The sequence below is a fragment of the Chiloscyllium plagiosum genome, chromosome 15, assembly GCF_004010195.1.
Source record: "Chiloscyllium plagiosum isolate BGI_BamShark_2017 chromosome 15, ASM401019v2, whole genome shotgun sequence".
NCBI lineage: Eukaryota > Metazoa > Chordata > Chondrichthyes > Orectolobiformes > Hemiscylliidae > Chiloscyllium > Chiloscyllium plagiosum.
In genome coordinates, this window is record NC_057724.1 from 51,482,767 (window position 1) to 51,504,959 (window position 22,193).

General features: G+C 39.5%; 1 protein-coding gene across 2 annotated transcripts in view; it reads right to left on the reverse strand.

The window, feature by feature from the left end:
- Positions 1 to 21,024, reverse strand: part of thoc2 (THO complex 2) — a 143,494-nt gene extending 122,470 nt beyond the window's left edge. The window contains exons 1-3 of one of the 2 annotated variants that reach the window (XM_043704869.1): positions 20,894 to 21,024; positions 9,868 to 9,926; positions 5,356 to 5,447 (exon numbers count right to left, since the gene is read on the reverse strand). In XM_043704869.1, coding sequence (XP_043560804.1) covers positions 5,356 to 5,447; positions 9,868 to 9,926; positions 20,894 to 20,985 — 243 coding nt within the window. In that variant the 5' untranslated portion in view covers positions 20,986 to 21,024. Of the gene's footprint in view, positions 1 to 5,355; positions 5,448 to 9,867; positions 9,927 to 20,361; positions 20,415 to 20,893 lie in introns of those variants that run through there. The other variant, XM_043704870.1, reaches the window with a different exon arrangement.
- Between the last annotated feature and the right edge of the window lie 1,169 nt (positions 21,025 to 22,193).

Here is a 22,193-nt window from a genome sequence, read left to right on the forward strand (position 1 = left end):
TGACCTTCACCCCTGCCTCAGCTCATCCAATGCCGAAATCTTATTTCACTCTTCGTTATTTCTGTTTACAATGTTCACCTCGCCGGCATCCATGCATAACCCACAAAGCTCTACTGCACATATCCTTGCATTAAGAATGGGCAGAATGTTTTTCTTTTCTGTGCTCTATGCCTGTTGCAGTGCATTGATATGCACCTACCATGACAGCCTTGGTTTAAATCTCACCCACCCACGTGTGTGATAACATTTCTGAACAGGTGCATTAGAAAAAAATCTACTCTGAGGAACTCCTGCAGAGATGCCCTGGAGCCGAGGTGACTGACTGCCAACCATGACAACTGTAAACTAGTGGAGTAAAACCAATGGAAAATTTCCACAGACTACCATTCACTCTTGTTTTCCTGGGACACCTTGATGCCACAATGAGTCAAATGCAGCCTGTGTGTCAGGGTGAGTCATAGAGTCATAGTGACTTACAACATGGAAACAGACTCTTCGGTCAAACTCGTCCATGCTGTCCAGATATCCCAACCTGCCAGCACCCAGCCCATATCCCTCCAAACCCTTCCTATTCATACACCCATCCAGATGCCTCTTAAATGTCGCAATTGTACCAGCCTCCACCACTTCCTCTGGCAGCTCTTTCCATACACGTACCACCCTCTGCTTGAAAAAGTTGCCCTGTAGGTCTCTTTTATATCTTTCCCCTCTCACCCTAAACCTATGCCCTTTAACTCTGGACTCCCTCAATCCCAGGGAAAAGACTTTGTCTATTTACCCCCCTATCCATGCCATTCATGATTTTATACACCTCTTTAAGGTCACCCCTCAGCCTCCAATGCTCCAGGGAAAACAGCCCCAGCCTGTTCAGCCTCTCCCTATAGCTCAAATCCTCCAATACTGACAACATCCTCGTAAATCTTTTCTGAACCCTTTCAAGTTTCACAACATCTTTCCGAGAGGAAGGAGACCAGAAATGCACACAATATTCCAAAAGTAGCCGAACCAATGCCCTGTACAGCCGAAACATGACCTCCCAACTCCTGTACTCAATACTCTGACCAATAAAGGAAAGTACATCAAATGTGTTCTTCACTATCATATCTACCTGCGACTCCACTTTCAAGGAGCTATGAACCTGCACTCCAAGATCTCTTTGTTCAGCAACACTCCTGAGGACCTTACAATTAAGTGTATAAGTCCTGCTAAGATTTGCTTTCCCAAAATGCAGCACCTTGCATTTCTCTGAATTAAACTCAATCTGCCACTTCTTAGCCCATTGGCCCATCTGAGCAAGATCCCGTTGTAATCTGAGGTAACCTTCTTCTCTGTCCACTGCACCACCAATTTTGGTGTCATCTGTAAACTTACTAACTATACCTCTTATGCTCATGCCCAAATCATTTATATAAATGATGAAAAGTAGGAGACCCAGCACTGATCCTTGTGGCACTGCACTGGTCACAGGCCTCCAGTCTGAAAAAACAACCTTCCTCCTCCACCACCACCAGGCAGTTCTGTCTCCAAATGGCTAGTTTTCCCTGTATTCCATGAGATCTAACCTTGCTAACCAATCTCCCATGGGGAACCTCGTCGAACGCCTTACTGAAGTCCATATAGATCACGTCCACCGGTCTACCCTCATCAATCCTCTCTATTACTTCTTCACAAAGCTCAATCAAGTTTGTGAAATATGATTTCCCACGGACAAAGACATGTTGACTATCCCTAATCAGTCCTTCCCTTTCCCAATAAATGTATATCCTTTCCTCAGGATTCCATCCAACAACTTGCCCACATCAGACTCACTGGTCTATAATTCCCTGGCTTGTCCTTCCCACCTTTCTTAAATAGTGGCACCACGTTAGCCAAGCGGCACCATGTTTGCCAACCTCCAGTCTCACGGCACCTCACCTGTGACTATCGATGCTACAAATATCTCAGCAAGAGGCCCAACAATCACTTCCCTCGCTTCCCACAGAGTTCTAGGGTACACTTGATTAGGTCCTGGGGATTTATCCACTTTTATGCGTTTCAAGACATCCAGCACTTCCTCCTCTGTAGTCTGGACATTTCTTCAAGATGTCACCATCTATTTCCCTACATTCTATATCATCCATGTCCTTTCCCTCAATAAATACTTGTTTAGTACTTCCCCCATCTGCTGCATCTTGCTGACCTCTGAGGGGCCCTATTCTCTCCCTCTTTGCCCTTTTGTCCTTAATGTATTTGTAAAAACCCTTTGGATTCTCCTTAATTCTATTTGTCAAAGCTACCTCATGTCCCCTTTTTGCCCTCCTGATTTCCCTCGAGTATACTCCTACTGCCTATATAGTCTTCGAAGCATTCACTTAATCTATCCTGCCTATGCTTCCTTCTTTTTCTTAACCAAACCCTCAATTTCTTTAATCAAGAGGGCATAAGCCCTTTGTCAGGAAAGGCTGATGCTCAAAACATTGATTCTCCTCCTCCTTGGATGCTGCCTAACCTGCTGTGCTTCTCCAGCACTACACTCTCAACTCTGATCTTCAGCATCTGCAGTCGTCATTTTCTCCTCAATTTCTTTAGTCATCCAGTATTCTCTCCACCTACCAGCCTTTCCTTTCACCCTGTCTCTGCACTCTCATTATCTCATTTCTAAAGGTTTCCCATTTTCCAGGCATCCCTTTATCTGTGAACATCTGCCCCAATCAGCTTTTGAAAGTTCTTGCCTAATACCGTCACAATTGGCCTTTCTCCAAATTAGAACTTCAACTTTTAGACCTGGTATGTCTAAAAGTTCCATCACTATTTTAAAACTAACAGAATTACGGTTGCTGGCCCCAAAATGCAGCCCCACTGACAACTCAGTCACCTGCTGTGCCTTATTTCCCAAGATTAGGTCAAGTTTTGCACGTTCTCTCATACTGAATCAGAAAATTTTCTTGTACATGCTTAACAATTCCTGATCATCTAAACTCTTAACACATTGGTAGTCCCAGTCCATGTTTGGGAAGTTAAAATCCCCTATTGTAATCCCCCATTACTCTGACATATAACTGAAATTTCCTTACAAATACGCTTCTCAATTTCCCTCTGACTATTCGGGGTTCTATAATACAATCCCAATAAGGTGATCATCCCTTTCTTGATTCTCAGTTCCACCCAAATAACTTCCCTGGATATATTTCCAGGAATATTCTCCCACAGTATACCTGTATCAAAAACACCACTTCCCCCTCCTCTGTTGCCACCCTTTCTGCCTTTCCTGTAGCATTTGTATCCTGGAACATTAATCTGCCAGTCCTATCCATCCCTGAGTCATGTTTCTGTAATTGCTATGATATCCCAGTCCTATGTTCCTCACCATGCCCTGAGTTCATCTGCCTTCCCTGTTAGGCCCCTTGCCTTGAAATAAATCCAGTTTAATTAATCAGTCCTGCCTTGTTCTCTGCTTTGTGCCTGCCTGCCTGCCCTGACTGTTTGGCTTGCTCCTTTTCCCAACTGTACCAGTCTCAGATTGATCTCTTTCTCCCTGCTTCCCACCTAACTAGCTTAAATCTTCCTGAGCAGCTCTAGCAAACCTCCCTGCCAGTATATTAGTCCCCTTCCAGTTTAGGTGCAATCCATCCTTCTTGTACAGGTCACACCTATCCCAGAAGAGATTCCGATGATCCAAAAATGTGAATCCTTCTCCCATATACTAGCTCCTCAGCCATGCATTCATCTGCCCTATCCTCCATTCCTGCCCTCACTAGCTCGTAGCACCGGGAGTTAATCCAGATATTACTATCTTGAGATCCTCCTTTTTAAACTCCTGCCGAACTCTCTGTATTCTCCCTTCAGAATCTCAATCTTTTCCTTTCCTATGTTGTTGGTTCCAATGTGTACAATGACCTCTTGCTGGGTCCTCTCTCCCTTGAGAATATTCTGCACTCTGAGACATCCGTGATCCTGGCACCAGGGAAGCAACACACCATTCTGATGTTTCGCTGCTGGCCACAGAAACGTCTGTCTGTGCCTGACGAGAGAGTCCCCTAACACAATCAATCTCTTGGAACCGGGCGTACCCCTCTTTGCATTACAGCCCGTAGCAATACCTGAAACTTGGCTGTTCGTGCTTCATTCCCCTGAGAATCTATCACTTCACAGCCAGTTTTTATTGCTGATATAATAACATGGATTTTTTGGGCTTTGCGATAACAATTAAAAAAGAAACTCAGGGCAAACAAATTTACAATCAAAAAGCTGATGTAATTTTGGATAAAATCTTGGCTTTTGTTTTGAACACCAAACCTGAAGAAAACAACCAAGGAGTTGCATTATACAAAGATGATTATTAAATACTAAAACATTTTCAGCTTTGGATTTTCTGATATTGTATGTCACTAAGTCAATGTTGCAAGCCGAATCTCAGCACAAAAGTAAGGTTTCCTAATGAAGGAGCAAACTCTATGGGTCAGTGGCTGGCAGCATAACTGCTCATTTGGAAAGTTCTTCATTTTTGAGAACTCTGAAAGTTCCATTATTGACATAAGGAAAAAAAAATCCCTCGAATAATATCAAATAACTGAATTGAAATTGTTGCCTTCGAAATTTTGCTCTTTATGATGCGTTCACATATGTAAACACAACACTCACAAGATTGTATGGTGTTGATGGTGTGTTGTGCTTAATTAGTATTAACTGAGAGAAGAAAAGAGATACAAGCAGAAACCAGATTTTCACAAATCCAAATGAGAAAAACAAAATATTGGTGCAAATTTAAAACAATACTCTGAAATTCTATTTGTAAGCTATTAATCACAATTCCAAGTGAATTGCTTAGTTTACTTAAACATCCAAGAATGCTTAGGTAATCAATAAGCTGGACATATAATAAATCAATGCTGAATGAGAAGAAACCAATTACTTCCAATTGTGAATGAAAAACTATACATGTCAATTCTGAACAAAGTTGATTTCACATGGAGAACACTAAAATGCTGTGACACAAGACTATTTGTTTTAAATGTATTATTCAAGACTTTTATCTGTGCCCCTCAAATCAGAGGCAAAGTATTACATATTGTATTTCGGGAGTCAATTTTGCCCAGATTCATCAGTCCAAACAAATTGCTCTGTTCAACACCCAAACCAGGAAGCTGCCACAAATCCACATTTGGTAAGCACAGGCCAGAATAGCTCTTTTGAGGGACTGACATGTTACTGACAAATTTAAGAGAGGTGCTATCTTCTGACTTTCAGCAATGAGCCCTTCTCGAGCAGTATCAACAATCCTCTGCAAGGTTTAAATTTAAACTCATGTAAAGAACATAGAATGGGTGCACTCAATTACTGTGAATGCAAAAACATTTTCAGCAGTGAATCACTTACCATGACATCACTGAGAGCACTGGCAGCTTGTTCTTGTTTTAGATTGCCCTTTATAACATGCCACGCCAACTCGTATAAAACTTGTTGAATATCTGTTTTCCAATTATATTAAATCCATGTTAGTAAAAGGGTATTAAAACTGCAATACAAAGTTTTTGGAAACTCAGGAAATCAAAGAAATGAGACTGTCAGGATTAAATAAAAGGACAATTCACTGAAAAGCTAAAGCAAATTTCAATGATTAAAGAAATTTGGTCCCTTTTATACAAACACAGGACTCTTAGATTTATGAAATACTCTCTCCACCAGTGTGCAGTCTTTTTTTAAAATAAAGCTGCAGCATATATTCTCTACTGGAAGTACTGCAATAAGTCCCATATAAATCTCATTGTCCTCACAAGTCTGACAGCTGTCAATGTCAGCAGATGCATGCGAACACCATCCTATTCATGTCACATATCACCCTGACGTGAACGTACAACTGTCATTCCTGAAGAAAGTGGCTCAGTAGTAGTGTCCCTACCTCTGAACTCAGAGGCTGGGGTTCATATTCCCACCTGCACCAGCAGTGTATAATAAAGTGTCCGAACAGAACGGTCAGAAAATATCTACAATCGTTATTCTTTCACCATGACTAGGTTAAAATCCTCAAGTCACTTAATTGACAGCATTGGGAGAATGCCATCAAGATACAGAATGCAACGGTTCAAGGTTGCCCCAAACCATTATTAAATCAAAACCAAAAAAGGAATGGAAAATAAATACTATCCTGTCAGTGACACCAAAATCCTAAGAATCAAAGAAAAATAAACAAAGATCGATGAGGCTTATGAAAATTTTAAGAATGTGTAAATTAAGGAGACATAATTAAAGTATTGAAACATCTTGTGACAGATGTTTATGGTTTACAGTTCAGTTCAGAGTTGACCAGAATTCAGAAGACTATACATCAACTTTGATCAAGAAATGTCAAATAATATGGGCCAACTTTGAGAGTAGTATTTCTGAGGGGGATGGGGGATTTGAGTAAAACAACTTGCAACCGTCACCAAGGAATCAACAATCCTACACAGCATTCCAACAGTGACAATAATTCAAAAATATTTCATTGCCTGTTAAGTGCTTTTGAACATGTGAAAGGTTGAAAAAAGTGATAAACAAAATGAAAGCTTTGTTTTTGTATTAACATATATACATACCTATTTAAGAACTACATGAATGGGGTTGGAATAGATAGTAGTTTTTGGAAGTTTTCCCAACTGTAAAAAAAACCTGTCATTTCTTAAAATTATGCTGACTGGAATGTAAACTACACCTTCTCATTACTTAACTTCTGATTTCAATGCGTGTCCTGAGCAACATTTTTCTGGAAATCAACTGATTTTGGAGGAGAGGTGGCTCAGAGGTTAGCACTGCTGCCTCACAGCACCAGGATCCCAGGTTTGATTCTAGCCTCAAGCGACTGTTTATGTGGAGTTTGCACATTCTCCACGTGTGTCTGCGTGGGTTTCCGCTGGGTGCTCCAGTTCCCTCCAACAATCCAAAGATGTGTAGGTTAGGTGAATTGACCATGCTAAATTGACCATAGTGTTAGATGCATTAGTCAGAGGGAAATGGGTCTGGGTGAGTTACTCTTAGGAGGGTTGGTGTGGACTTGGTGGGCCGAAGGGCTTGTTTCCACACTGTAGAGAACCTAATCTAAAATAAGAAATGGAATTTATTACTGGAATTATCAAATGGAAAACTGGCATGGAGGGGACTAAAGGCAATTAAAACGGTTGCTGAACAACCCTCTCCAATGTCAGAAGTCTATTTTGCAGCCCTAGCAGTCGTAACACAAAATTATGCCTGGACGCTGCAGTCTACTTCCTGAAATAAAGAGTTTCCAAACACAATTCTTTCTGTCTAACTTGTTAAATCTGAGCTGCGCCAAATTCTCAGGGTCACAAATTCAGCTTGATTGGAATCAGTATTGCATGTTTACCAGTACCACAAATTCATCTTTGACAACAGGACATTCTGCAGAAGTGAAAAGTTATCACATTATCTTTGGTTTCCAGACCTTGGCCCAAGGGAGACTTTTTTCCTTTTGCCCTTTTATTAAAAAAACTCATCTCTACAGAGACATGTTTTGTTTTTGTTATTCAAGTGTCTATGCATGTGGGATTCAAGAGATAGAGTTTTAATTCAAGATCATATCTCAGGTGTCTGCAAGAGTTCATCACTTGCTTTATGAATAGTTTTTGTTCATAATAAGCAGACTGTTTGAGCTCATGCAGGAACCTGGTGGACATTTAATTTATTTTTTGAAAGCAGCACTGGAAAGAAATTGGGCATTTGCCAATTGGACTAATGGTGCAACTGGAGGAGTGGTGGGGATCTAGATTATTAGCACAGTCCTTCCATCACAGTTGTAACACAAGGTGTCCTCACAAAGTCTGAAAATCTCAACTTTAGCGAAGCATTCAGTCCTATAGGAAAACTAATATCAAATCTAAAATTAAAACTCAAGTTTGGCTCCATAAGGACGAATTCTCCAGAGATAAAACCTGGAAACTCCAAGTTGAACTACAGTACTGACTATACTTGGAATTGCTAAAATTCCTACACTGGTGAATGAAATGAAGTGTTAAAAATTATTTTAAAAATACAAAATAAAAATCTAATATTCTACAGTATTGTTTGACTATCCAGGTTCCATCTCGTGACAGAAGTTGACTGGTGTAACTGGTCTCACAGGGCTACCTGCAATAATAGACATTGCCACAAGATGGAAGTCCAAGACCTCAGTTCAAATTAAACAGGGAACTTGGACCCAGGGGTTGAGCAAGCAGTAATGGTAAGAACACACTGGGAGCTGAAAGTTAAGAACATGACCAGGAAATTAGTCCAGGACAGGAAGTGAGGTGAGAAAACTTGAGGCCAAAGCAAAAATCCCTTACCCATAACAAAGACATAAGGGAGAAAGCACCTGAAAATGTAGATCATGCAGTACCAAACACGAACCTGCATTGGTAATGGACACCAAAACAGCCGGCAAATTCCGTCAAAATTAAAATAATGATGCATTACAAAAACCTTTTCCTAAGGAATGAATAATACTGAAACGAAACAAAATGGAAAACAGGGCAACACTAGGAGGACAATCTTGTACGCTTTTGGAAACTGAAGATAGACAGAGCCCTCCAAGAATAAAGGAAACTGAAGACGACAAAGCTATCAAGGAATAGAAAGATAACAGGGAAGATCTCAAACAGGGACTAAGGAGAGCAAAAAGGGCCATAAAATGTGTTTGGCAAACAGGATTGAGGAAAATCTCAAAGTGTTTAATACATATTTAAGGAGCAGGGGAGTAATGAAGGAAAGGGTGAGGTCCATTCAAGGGCAAAATAGGGACTTTATGCATGGAGCAGGAGGAAGTGGTTCAGGTCCTTAATCAATACTTTGCATTGCAGGTGTGTGGTGAGTCTCAGGAGGGGTATGTTGATATTCTGTCAATACATAAAAGGTGGTGCTGTTGGTTGTTTCCAAAAGCATAAGGAAGACATGTCCCCAGGATGCGATGGGATCTATCCCAAAATGCTGAGGGAGATAGGTGAGGAAATTGCTGGGCCTTACACAATATCTTTGGGCCCTCTTTAGTTATAGGAGAGGTCCCACAGGAATGGAGAATCGCCAACTTTGTTCCCTCATTTTACAAGGGGAATAGGGATAATCCGTGAAATTACACACCAGTGAGCCTTCGATTAATGGTAGGGAAATTAGTGGAGAACATTTTTTGGGATAGGATTTACTCATATTTGGAATAATACGGACTTATTAGTCATAGACAGCATGGCTTTATGCAGAGAAAGTAGTGTCTTACAAACTTGATTGAATTTTTTGAGGAAGTGACAAAGATGATTGATGAGGGCAGGTTTGTATAGACTTTACTAAGTCCTTTTACAAGGTCCCTCATGGTGAGTTGATATAAAAGGTGAAGTCTTAAAATACTCAAGGCCTCAGGTTCTCATTCCTACTCCTTACCCAACTGGGCCTTATACAATATCTTTGGACTCTCTTTAGTTACAGGAGAGGTCCCACAGGAATAGAGATAGGGGAAAGATATAAAAGAGACCTATGGGGCAACTTTTTCCACGCAGAGGATGATACGTGTATGGAATGAGCTGCCAGAGGATGTGGTGGAGGCTGGTACAATTGCAACATTTAAGAGGCATTTGGATGGGTATATGAATAGGAGGGATATGGGCCGGGTGCCGGCAGGTGGGACTAGATTGGGTTGGAATATCTGGTCAGCATGGACGGGTTGGACCGAAGAGTCTGTTTCCATGTTGTACGTCTCTATGACTCTGTAACAGAGTCATTAACAGCACAGCAGGTGGCAGCCAATCAGCCCACACAGGCCATGCAAGCTCTCTGTGAAGTAATCCAGTTTCCAAATAAGTCCAAAAGTAAGTCAAGTCAGTCTAAAGTTAATCATCTGAATATATATTCACACCCCAAGAATCTTACCTTTAAATGTTACATCATTGTAGCCTCGATTTTCAGAAAGACTGCGACATAACTGTACACTGTAAAGTAAAATGGTTGTCAGTAATTTTAAAAGAACTGGCCAACAGTCAAAAACTGTATAATCACAAATCCATACATTTCTAAACACAATATGATTATGATCTAACAAAAGTATATTTTAGTTTCTTCGTTATTCGTTCATGGGATGTCGACATTGCTGGCTGGGCCACTATTTATTGCAAGCCAGTCACTGGCCTGGAAAAACTGATAGTGAACCGTCTTATTAAAATGCTGCAGTCTTTGGGTGAAGGGACACACACACACGAAGTCCTGTTTGGAAGGATGTTCCAGATATTGTTTCACTGACAGTGAATCAATGGCAATATAGTTCCAAATAAGGGTGGCATGTGGCTTGAGGGGAGCTTGCAGGTGGTGGTGTTCCCTTCCTAAAATTATACTATGGCTCTTTACTTTAAATATATTGCTCCACGGGCTGTGTTCCTATATACAGATATTTGTTCAGGCCAATATGAAACCAAAACTAATATATTTCTTGCACTGATAAGTATTTGTAAGAAAATGCACAACCAAATGACGCAGAACCAAAGGGGTGGCACAGTGGCTGTGTGGTTAGCACTGCTGCCTCACAGCACCAGTGTCCCAGGTTCACTTCCAGCTGTGGACAACTGTCTTTGTGGAGTTTGCACATTCTCCCAGTGTCTGCGTGGGTTTCTTCCGGGTACTCCGGTTTCCTCCACATTCCAAAGGTGTGCAGGTCAGGTGAATTGGCCGTGCTAAATTGTCCATAGTTGTTAGGTGCATTAGTCAGGGAGTTGTGGACCTATTGGGCCGAAGGGCCTGTTTCCACATTGTAGGGAATCTCATCTAATCAGAACTGCCTGACGAACTGCCTCTGAAAAACGTTCTTCTGTTACACAAACTTCCTCTCACCAGTCAAAAATCATACAATACCAGGTTATAGTCCAAGAGGTTTATTTGGAAGCACTAGCTTTCGAAGCACTGCTCCTTGGACTATAACCTGGTGTTGTGTGATTTTTAACTTTGTCCACCACAGTCCAACACCAGCTCCTCCACGTCATTCCAAAAATTTTATAGTAGCAGACTCAGATTAAACCCTGGACATCGACATAACTGTCATAAGGAAATTCCTTATTTTTGATGTCACTGGAGATGTTTAAAATGAAAGAGACATTGGACTCAAACGCAAGCAAAGACTATGGAACCTGAGATGAAGAAAACCAAAGATTTTTTAAACCAGAGAAAAATCTGTCAAATTTATTTTCAAGGAAACATGTGAGCTACATCAATTTTATCATTTACACATTTGTCTTTCTCACAAAGCTGAAGTCAAAAAGACAATGGAATATTAGGGTGTTGTCACTCACAGGAAACAATGCAAGGAAAAAGCAAAAGCTGACCAGCTTACATTTCCAGACATCCAGTTAAAATCCAAGAATGCGATGAACTGTGACTTTAAAAAGTAATTGCAATGCAACTCTAAATACCGATGAAATAAAAGAAATCTTGAAACACAGAATTACAGACTACTGAGCAACAACTAGGAAATAGTTTAGTTTTGAGAGTTCATATTTTTCAAAAATGCTAAAAGCAGGTTAAAAGAAGCTGACGAGCAAGTCAATGGTTCTGATGAAACCATCCAGCAGTTACATGATTACATTCAAAGAAACAAGTTGAGAAGAAACTTAAGCCAGAACTGAAACAAGATGTACGCATCCACAGTGTATGCATCAGTTGGTAACACAGAGATAGTTTTCACATAAAAAGGCAGAGAGTGGCTGAGGTTTTCCAACACACATTGCTCAGGTAAACTACAATATAGGTCAGAGGTGTACAAAGGATCACAAAGTTTCCAGCACAAAAACAGCTTACTTAGTCCATCATATCTGTGCCAACCAAAAGAGAATCTGCCCAGCCTAATTCCACTTTCAAGCATAATAATAAATTCGAGAAGTGGGGATGCTGGTAATGTGAAATGAACCAAAAATGTTGTAGTTCTGGCCACATCCATGGCCAGAAAGCAGATCAAACATTTCAGGTCCAGTTACCCTTAATCAGCACAAGGTGTTCCAGCAAACCATCAAATGAGCTGAGCGTTTCAAGCAGTTAGTTCCAGATCTCTCCCACCCTTTTGGTGCAAAACTGTTTCTTCACCTCCCCTCTGATCATTCTACCAATCATAGTAAACCTATGCCACCCTGTCACTGACCTTACTTCATTCACTTTCCACTGTGGGTATCACTAACTCAGATAGCAATTATTTTCTGTTCCTTGTGCCCTTGAGGTGGTGTTGGTGGTGAGCTGCATTCTTTAATTGCTGCAGTCCATGTGCTATTTATAGACTACAATGTCTTCAGAAGGAATTCAAAGGATTTCAAATCAACGACACTGAAGTAATGGCGATACATTTCCAAGTCAGGGTGGTGACAGGCTTGGAGGAGTATTTGCAAGTAGTGTTGGTCCATGTATCTGTTGCCCATGCCCTTCTAGATGGAAGTGGTCGTGGTTTTGGAAAGAACTCACATTCTTTGGCAAATTTCTACAGTGCATCTTGATTGCACACTATTGCAACTTAGTGTCAGTGGTGGAGTGAGTGGTTGTGGATGCAGTGTCAAACAAACGGGCTACTTTGTCCGAGATGGTGTTAAGCTTCTTATGAGATATTGGAGCAGCATTTATCAAAGCAAGTGGGGAGTATTCCATATACTTGTGCCTAGTATATGTGGGCAGGCTTTGAGGAGTCATGAAACAAGTTATTTGCTGCAGTATCCTTAGCCTATTCTGACCCAAGGTATTTCCTGATGACAGTCATCACAATGTCGAAGACGTAATTGTGATGACCCACCCTTACAGCTGTTACAGAAAGGTCAAGAATTCAATGTCATATTAAAAACAAATTGAGACATTTTCTTCAGCGCACAGAGGACCTACTTTCCCATTTTATCGAGAGGCATGTAATCGATGTGATGTATAACGGAAGAATGTTTTCACAAATGGTTACTGAACAGAGGCAATTCTTTGAGTGAAACAGCCCTTCCTATTCACGCAAACCAGGCCCCTCATTATTTTGTATACCACAATTAACCTCTGTTTCAAAGAGAGCAATCATAGATTCTTCAGTTTTGCTTCAAAACTGCATTTATGCATTACTGACAACACCCTCATAAATCTCCTCAGCACCCATTCATTTTGCAAATACGTAATCAGAACTGTACACAATACTCAAGATGTGGCCAAATCAATGTTTTCTACAAATAGATCATAACTTCTCTTCCTGCTTTTATATTCTGCACCTCAGCTAATAAAGGGAAACATTCTATGTTTTCTTAATCACCTTACTGTTACACAGTGTAAACCCGTATGCCAATTTAAACCCGAAACACAGAGAAGCTCACCGCATGCCATAATCTGTTAAATTTTGAGAGGCAAAGAACTATCTCAGAGGTCACTATTTAAAGTAAAAATTAACTTTATTCTTTGAGTCCAACGGAGAACATTAAAAAAAAGAGTTGGTTTACAACTCCTTTCCCTTAAGCCTATCTTTTACCTCCCACTCGACAATACTGGCTGGAGATTACTACAAATGCTTCAGGCTTATTTTTGCACCTATGTAGAGGGCTGCCGCATCAGTGTGAATGGGGATACATGTAGAATCAAGATGAGTGTGGTGCTGGAACGGCACAGGTCAGGCAGCATCTAAGGAGCAGGAAAATTGACGTTTCAGGCAGAGGCCTTCATTGGATGCCTGATGAAGGGCTTTTGCCCGAAACGTTGATTTTGCTGCTCCTCGGATGCTGCCTGACTTGCTGTGCTTTTCCAGCACCACTCAAATCTTGACTCTGAGCTCCAGCATCTGCAGTACTCACTTTCCCCTATATATGTAGAGCCTCCACTGATTTCTTTAATTGTTCATCACTATTCATAATTGGATTTACTGCTTCCAAAAGATAAAAATGCTCTAACAAATAGTATGTTTGTGCATAATTAGTAAAGGGTCAAAGATTTTTCTGCAACAATGTTGATTTCACCACTTAGCCTTCTGCCTGTATTGTCAACAGCATTCGTCTGTCCAATAGTTATACAATGAGCACTGGGTCATATAATGATTGGTGTATCAAACTAATAATAATTATGCTTTCTCATCTTACTAGATAGCTTCAAATTAACTTGATATCTGTGTGGATGCAAGTATGTAAAAACTGTCTTGGCTACACTTAATTAACATGAACTGTTCCACATCCCAAAAGTTGTTTGCACAACTTTACTTACCATTAACATGAAACTAATTGGATGCAGTTGCTTGAAATGCCCTTTCACCCTTTCTTGAATAAAGGCGTCACATTTGTCATTTCCAATCCTCAAGGTCTGAGAACACGTCAGAAATCCCTCCTGTTCCTTCCTCTTGTTGATAACACTATCCCAATCAATATTTGGGATATTCAAATTTGCCAATATGACCACTTCACAGGTCGAGAGTCATAGTCATACAGTTCTTGCAGATTTCTAATTTCCCTTCAGAAATGCTCTTCCATATCTCTCTCTCTCTCTCTCTCAGTTTCAAGGCAGAGAGAACATCCCCGTTAGTGTGAACCTTTTTGACCTGAACTGTCTTCAAAAAAACTTGCTTCCTGTTCCCTCTTTCCAATGTCTTCTCTAATCAATGCTGTTATCCCATTAAAAGAACCAGATTCCAGTCCTTTCTTTTCTGAACTCTTCACATTCCTTCACCATTTTTAACATTCCAATATTGTCACCACATCCCCACACAGGTTACTCATGCTTATAATTCACCTACCTTATTTACCATAATATGGATTTACATATATGCATTGTATATCTGTGATATTGCTTATTTGTGATCCTTCTTAGTCTGCTATTTAATAATAAACTGCTCCTGTCCTACACTCTCACTTAATGTACCTTATTCATTTTTTCTACTTCTATATGCTGCTACACATTGCCCTGTGGATGTATTCAATCCTTCTTAATAACAGAAGTGAACCTCCCCACAAAGGCAATTGTCCCAGTTCCATCACGCTACAATTGTCTCCTTTAAATGGTTACCTCTTGCCCCAGTACAGATCCCAAAGTCTGAAGAATCTGAAGCCCCCTGTCCTGCACCACGTCTCAGGCCATGCACCGATCCTCTCTTTCTTTTCTTGCTTGGATTATGACAAGAAAGCTATTAATGCTAGACATTTAAGAGGAAAATATAAACTTGACAGATAGAACTACACAAGACAGAAAACAAAAAAAAACAAATCACTTCGGTAGTAATAGTACAACATGAATTTCAGGCCAGGAATGAACAATTGTTTATTGTAATAAATTCCACCACGGGCGGAATTTTCAAGTTATATTTTTCCCAAATTCTTTGTAAGACTGTTGCTAAACATTCTATCCTAGTTGATCATATTGTTTTATTCTTGCAACAGCAAAGTGAGAGAATATAGCCAAAATTTCTTGTCAGAAAAGTAATTTGCATGAAGCATACATCTACAGGCTTATTGTCCAATCCCAGTCTTCACAACAAGAAGCAGATTAATTCCTCTTTGATCTTCAGGGTTCAATTTCAAATCATGTTCCAATTAATATCTCAAGAATTATATCAACAAATCATCTTCTCTTCAGTTTGACACAACTTTTCTGTTGTGTTTGAGTAACAGAAGGCAACACAGGTCATGTTCGAAGGTGCAAACAAATGTAGGGTGGTCAGTATTGTTCTACTTTTAAAGGAGAAATAATAAATATAACACAAGATCACACTTGTTACAAAGTTCACTTCTCAATCACATTACTAATGGCTTTTACAAAGATAAAATCCATTTTTGTTTCATTTATGGATTTTCCCCATGATGAGACCAGGCCTCCCTTCACATCATATAGCCCAAAGATGCTGCACTGAACAGCAGGTTATCAGAACATTTTTGAGATTCAGGACACAAGAGTATCCATCTGAGGGCTTCAGTTAAAAAAAGCTTTCCCAATTTGCAAATGAAGTACTTTGAATAAAAAGTATTCACCACAATGCTTCACCTTTAAGGAACATGAATTATGTTGGGTGCTACTCAAAAATAACACCCAAAAGTTGAAGTAAAACCAACAGAGGACAAATTCTTTTAGTAATAACTTTGACATTATAAGCTAAACTTAAAGCCTTCAACTTAAAGGCTAGAAGATAATCCATTGACAACATAAACAATGCTAATTTGAAATTAAATGCAAATATTGATGAAACTGCAATTGTAATTTGTAATTAAATGCAGTCCAAGTTGTGGAGGCGAGGCGATTGGCCCTGCTAAATTGTCCATACAGGTGAAAACAGGGACTGCAGATGCTGGAAATCAGAGTCTAGATTAAAGTGGTGCTGGAAAAGCACAGCAGGTCAAGCAGCATCCGAGGAGCAGGAAAAATCAACGTTTCAGGTAAAAGCCCTTCATTAGGAATAGAGGATTGTCCATACAGCCCAGGGATGTGCAGGCTAGGCAGATTGGACATGACAAGCGCAGGGTTACAGGGAGAGGGTGCATCTGGGTGGGATACTCTTTGGAGGGTCGGTGTGGACTCCATGGACGAAATAGCCCACTTCCACACCATACGTATTCTCCAATACTGTGAAGAACCTGCAGAATTATCTTGAAGACTAACTGATGTCTTAAGTGTTTTAATTTCGAATGTAACATTCGACATGTTGTTGAAAGACTTGGTCAAAGAACTCTTCATTATTAACTCTATCAGAAACAAAAATATTCAAATCTTGGTGATAAATTTTAAAACTATTCTGGCCATTTATAAATATATTGTCTTACTGACTGAGTTTACTTATTTCAGTGTTTCTCAAGTAGAGGATAGAGGGGCAATTTCCCAGAAAAGAGTGCCTTTGGAGTCTGCGGAGAGATTCAGCAAACAGGGATTTTTCCATGGTATCTGGTGCTACGGGAAGAACAGCATTTGTTGCCATTCCAAAACTTCACAAAGAGATGGTCACAAGGCAATTATTGATTAGAACTAAGTAAGTTTTGGTGAGACATAATCTGAAGTAGTGTGTTTGATTTTGTTCTTGATAACTAAAGCAGCACATATTGTAATGAAGTTCATACAGCAAGGTTCACTCAATTAGTCCAAAGGAGGAGAGGCTTTCCCCTGATGATGGGCTGAGTAAATTGGGCCAATATTGTCTGGAGTTGAGAAGAAGAGGTGATTTCATTGAAACAAATCTGATTAGGCTTGTGGTCTCAAGAGTTTAGAAAAATAACAGGAGATCTAACTAAGGTACAGAAGATGCTGAAAGTACATGCAGGCAGGATGTTTCCTCTTGTGAGGCAATCTAGGACAAGAGATCATGGATTTCAGGCAAGGTGTAGCGGATTTAAAACAGAGATGAGCAATTTCTTCTCTCAAAGGGTCGTGAATCTGTGGAATTCACTACCACAGAGTGGTGGATGCTGGAATATTGAGTTAATTTTCAGGTGGAGATCCAACAGACTTTCAATGTCTAAGGTTTTGAAGGTTATAGATAGCATGCAGAAAAACAGACTTGAAACAGAGATGAAATCAGCCACGATCATAATAAACAGCAGTGCAGGCTTAAGAGGCTGAATTGTTGACTCCTGCTCCTAGTTTTCATGAAGGCACTCGACAAGGTAAGTACTGAGACATTGTCTCTCTTGCGAAAATCTAACAGTCAGTTACAGTTCCAAAACGAGGGCAATTATTTAAGACAGAAACAAAAAATTTCTTAATTCAAAGGATCCTCAACCTTTGAAATTCTCTGCCACAGAGTGGACATGGGACAGGATAGGAAAGTACAGCTAAAGATCAACCACTATCAGGGCATGATGGAGTGAACCTGGTGGGCTCCGTGGTCTTGGTCTGCTCTTTTCTTAATTCAGTAAAGAGTCATCTGGGGAAAGCATTGACCTAGTGTTATTATCGCTGGACTGTTAATCCAGAAACCCAGGTAATGTTGTGGGGACCTGGGTTCAAATTCTGCCACAGGAGATGTTGGAATTTGAATTTAATAAATATCTGGAATGAACAGTCTAATGGTGACCATAAATCCATTGTCAATTGTCAGAAAAACCCATCTGGTTCACAGATGTCCTTTAAGGAAAGAAGCTGCCATTCTTACCAGGTCTGACCAACATGTGACTCCAGACCCACAGCAATGTGGTTGGCTCTGAGAGATCGGAAATATATGTTGACTGAGCCAGCAACACCCTCATGCCATGAATGAATTAAAACAGTCAAATTGCTGTTGGTCTGAAAGCCATTCTTCAAGGACAACAGATTTTCTTCTCTGAAGATCAATTAACCATATTTTCCTTTGTGTCAATCTAGTAGCTTCATTGCCATTGTTATTGGTATATGTGTTTTAATGTTAGATAGTTTAAATTCAATTACTTAAATAATCTAAATGTCACTGTGGGATTGAGCTGTATCGGCATTATTTATCCAGGCACTTGAAAATTATAAGTTCAGTCAGTAACAACCACTCGACGACTGTAGATGCAGAGAAGGGAATGTTAATAGAGACAAGTTTGACAGCAAAAGACAGCAAGAAACTACTTCATTTGCTGCATGATTTAGTAACCAGAAGTCAGGTATTCAAAAAATTCATCCAAATAACAGGGTGGAAAAAAAAGGAGTTCTTTTAACCACACTGTGGATTGTAAAGCCTGTAACATACAAACTCGAAATGGATTCCAAAATGGCTATCAGACATATTGTTAAAAAAAGATTAATTTGTAGGGTTGTGGAGAATAGTTGGGAGTGTGAGACTAAATTGGACTGATCTTTCAAAAAGGTCCAACATACTGAACAACCATTTTACCTCCTTTATTTGTTACAATAACAAAATAACTACAAAAATAAAAAATGCAATTGCTATAAAATGGATATATCATGACAATATTATTTTGGCAAAAAGACAGTGTAATAATCTTTACAGACCTCTTCGGTTTTACTTTAATGCCACTTGGTGGCCTGGCACTGAATACACATCTTCCAACAATTTCTCTTCTATTTTGCCTCACCCCCTCTCTGAATTCACCATGTCCATGAGACCCACCTCCTGTTGCCTTGATCCCATCCCCATGAAATTGATCACATAACTTCCCATCCTGGTCTCTCTATTCTCATACTGTCTCTGCCTCCATCTTATCTGCTGTTTCCTCAAAACTCAATATTAAAACCGACAGTCCTTGCAAACTGTCACAACTCACACTCCCTCACTCCCAAATCTACTGCCATCTTTTCCAGAATTCCACATATGAATCCTTCCAATTAAATTTTTTCCCTGTCACAGCACCAAAACGGCCATGACAAAGTCAGAAATAATATCATATATGAATGTACCAAGATTTTTCATTTTTCAAATTCTGGATCCTTGCACATATTTAATCACATCCGTTCCACCTTTGGTAGCTGTACTTTCAGTTTGACGGCCCAGAGCTCTGAAATTGCCTCTCCATTCCTTTACAGCTATCTGTTTCTCTTTTTCAAGACACTTTTCAAAAACGAGTTCTTTGGTCAAGCTTTTGGCTTCTGATCTAACATCTCGTTTGGCTTTGTAGCACATTTTAATTTATAATGCTCATGTAAGAAACCTCAATGTTGTTGTTCATTAAAGGTGCTATACAAATATCAGTTGATCGTGTTATCATCATCATAACATAAGCTCTGTCAGGTAAAACTGTTGTATTTTTATTGTTTATAATTCAAAGGAAGCTTAAGTAAAGTCCAATTTTATTTTGTACCATTCAAAACTTCAAAGCTGTAAATTCTATTTGCACACAAACTTATTGAAGATGCAGGCAAGCAATGTAATATTAATGATAATCTACTTTTTATCAAATTGTTCCCAATTGGTTCAAAGATTTTGTGGCATTTTTCTTCTAAATTTCAGAACACTAGTGTTTCAGTTAACCATCTAATAAAGTTCCATAGCATGACAGATTTAGATCAAAGATTTATAAACAAAACCCATCATAGTTGTTCAATAACAACATTGATAAACTGAAGTATAAAAAGCATGCTGTAAAAAAAAAACAGGATTTGCATGTTTATGGATTGTCACTTTGCAATAATCATGTCATTAGTGTAATCACAGATGCAATTTCAAGTCAGATAATGACTCAAAACAGATAACTTTCTGGAGGAAGACCTCTTTCCCCATATCATTCGAAGTCAGTTAAGACTCCACAGTCCAAGTTACATCAGACAAGTTTGGAAGATGCAGAAAAACATCATTTTTTTAGATAATATTTGTGTTAGTGTATCTTTTGATCTAAAATTGAGTTGTTTAATAACTTTCATCAAAATCCGACACATCACAACAAAACAGATTAAGTCATTATATATGTTGCCCTCTATCCTTAGTTTCCAACTAATCATAACCCTTTAAAGATCAGAATCAAAATAATACAACAACATAAGGACAATATAATTTAGTACCATATGCAATCTACTGTAAAACACTTTGCGGTAACCATTACTTGGACTGATGAATTTGTCATGAACTGAATTGTGGGAACGACGTAGTCTTGTCACTTTCAACCTAAATTTAGATTTCAATATTTGCCTGAGGATGAACAAATCAACGACATAATTAACATTTTTTTGAAAGTTAAAAGTCCTGAAATCAGAAACCTATTTACTACGTAAAACAGTATATTTGTCTGGTTACTTTTAAAACAAAACAAAATATTAGAAGCAAGACATTGTACAAGAGACCCAAATATTTTCATTTTACGGACAAGAAACGGTCAAGTTTGTTATTAAACCTTTTCTGGATTAAAAGCAATTAGGCCACCACCGAACTAAACGCCACCACGTTTTACATTATGTAAAATTACACAAAGCTCAAACACAAGGGATTACGCGATTTTCTTCTGTAGCCCGATCGCGTTCTGCACTCTATCTGTTCTAAAATAAAAATAATCAGCTCCGATTACACACTCAGGGAGATTATTTCCGCCCCACTTACAAATCCGTTTTGCCCCCTTTCTCCCAATTCTTCAACCAGTCGCCATGGAACACCATCACCGCCATCTTAGCTGCACACCATTCTGCACTCATAGCCCGGATGTATCGCCCGGTGAGCTGAGGGGTCACAGGTCAATGTTACCCATTGCATGCTGGGATACTAAGGGCAAGCCAATTGTTGGTGGAGGAGGCTCTTTGAATTCTGGATGTACCTTGTTCCTAGGCTTTTACCGAGGGCAAACCAGTAGTGAGACAAGACCATCTTTTCACTTCTCCTGGTATTTGTTGAGAGAGGAACCTCTTGGATCTTGCAAGGGCTGGGAAAATTGGAAAATGTGTTCAACTGCCCCTTGAATCATGTACTTTCTGTGGGGAAAGAACCCTTGGGAGGTACTTTCTGGGGTGAATCAGATTTATTGCTCAGGAAAGGTTTTGTGTTTCCCCAACTCCTGTTTTTGTTCAAAGTTGACAGAATCAAGATCACACCTTTTTTTTCCATATTGCGAAATAAACTTTAGATCAGCAAATTAATTACACTACTCACTTCAAAGTTGAAAAAGTATGTCACAAGCAGAATTAGAGGCACAGTGTTGTACAGCACGGACACAGACCCTTTCGTCCAATTCGATCATGCTGACCAGATATTCGAAATTATTCTAGTCCCATTTGAAAATATCTGGCCGCTATCTCTCTGAACCCTAAATTTAAAAAAAAACAACTGCAGATTTTGTAAATCAAAAACAAAACTCGGAAATTGCTGGAAAAGCTCAGCAGGTTTGACATCATCTGTGAAGAGAAATCAGAGTGACCTGACCTCAGAACCCTCATCTCTCTAAACCCTGTGTATTCATATGTCCATCCTGATGCCTTTTAAATGTTATAATTGTACCAGCCTTCATCACTTCCTCTGGCAGTTCATTCACACTCTTTTCTCCCTTCTAAAGATTTTTTTTAAGAGTTCCAGAAACAAACCAAAAACTTATAACAACAGTAATTACTAATCCAAGAAATCAAGGAAATCAGCTACAGCAGTGAAAAAAAATCTCAAAAAAGGAGTAACTCTTACATTGTGTCATTGGGGGAGCACTTTGGGGCCAGCAACAATTACACGATTAGTTTTAAAATAGTGATGGAAAAGGATACACCGGATCTAAACGTTGAAGTTCTAAATTGGAGGAAGGCCAATTTTTTTGGTATGAGGTAAAAACTTTCAAACGTTCATTGAGGGTAGATGTTTACAGGTAAAGGGAAGCTGGAAACTGGGAAGCCTCCAAACATGAGATAATGAGAGTCGAAAGACA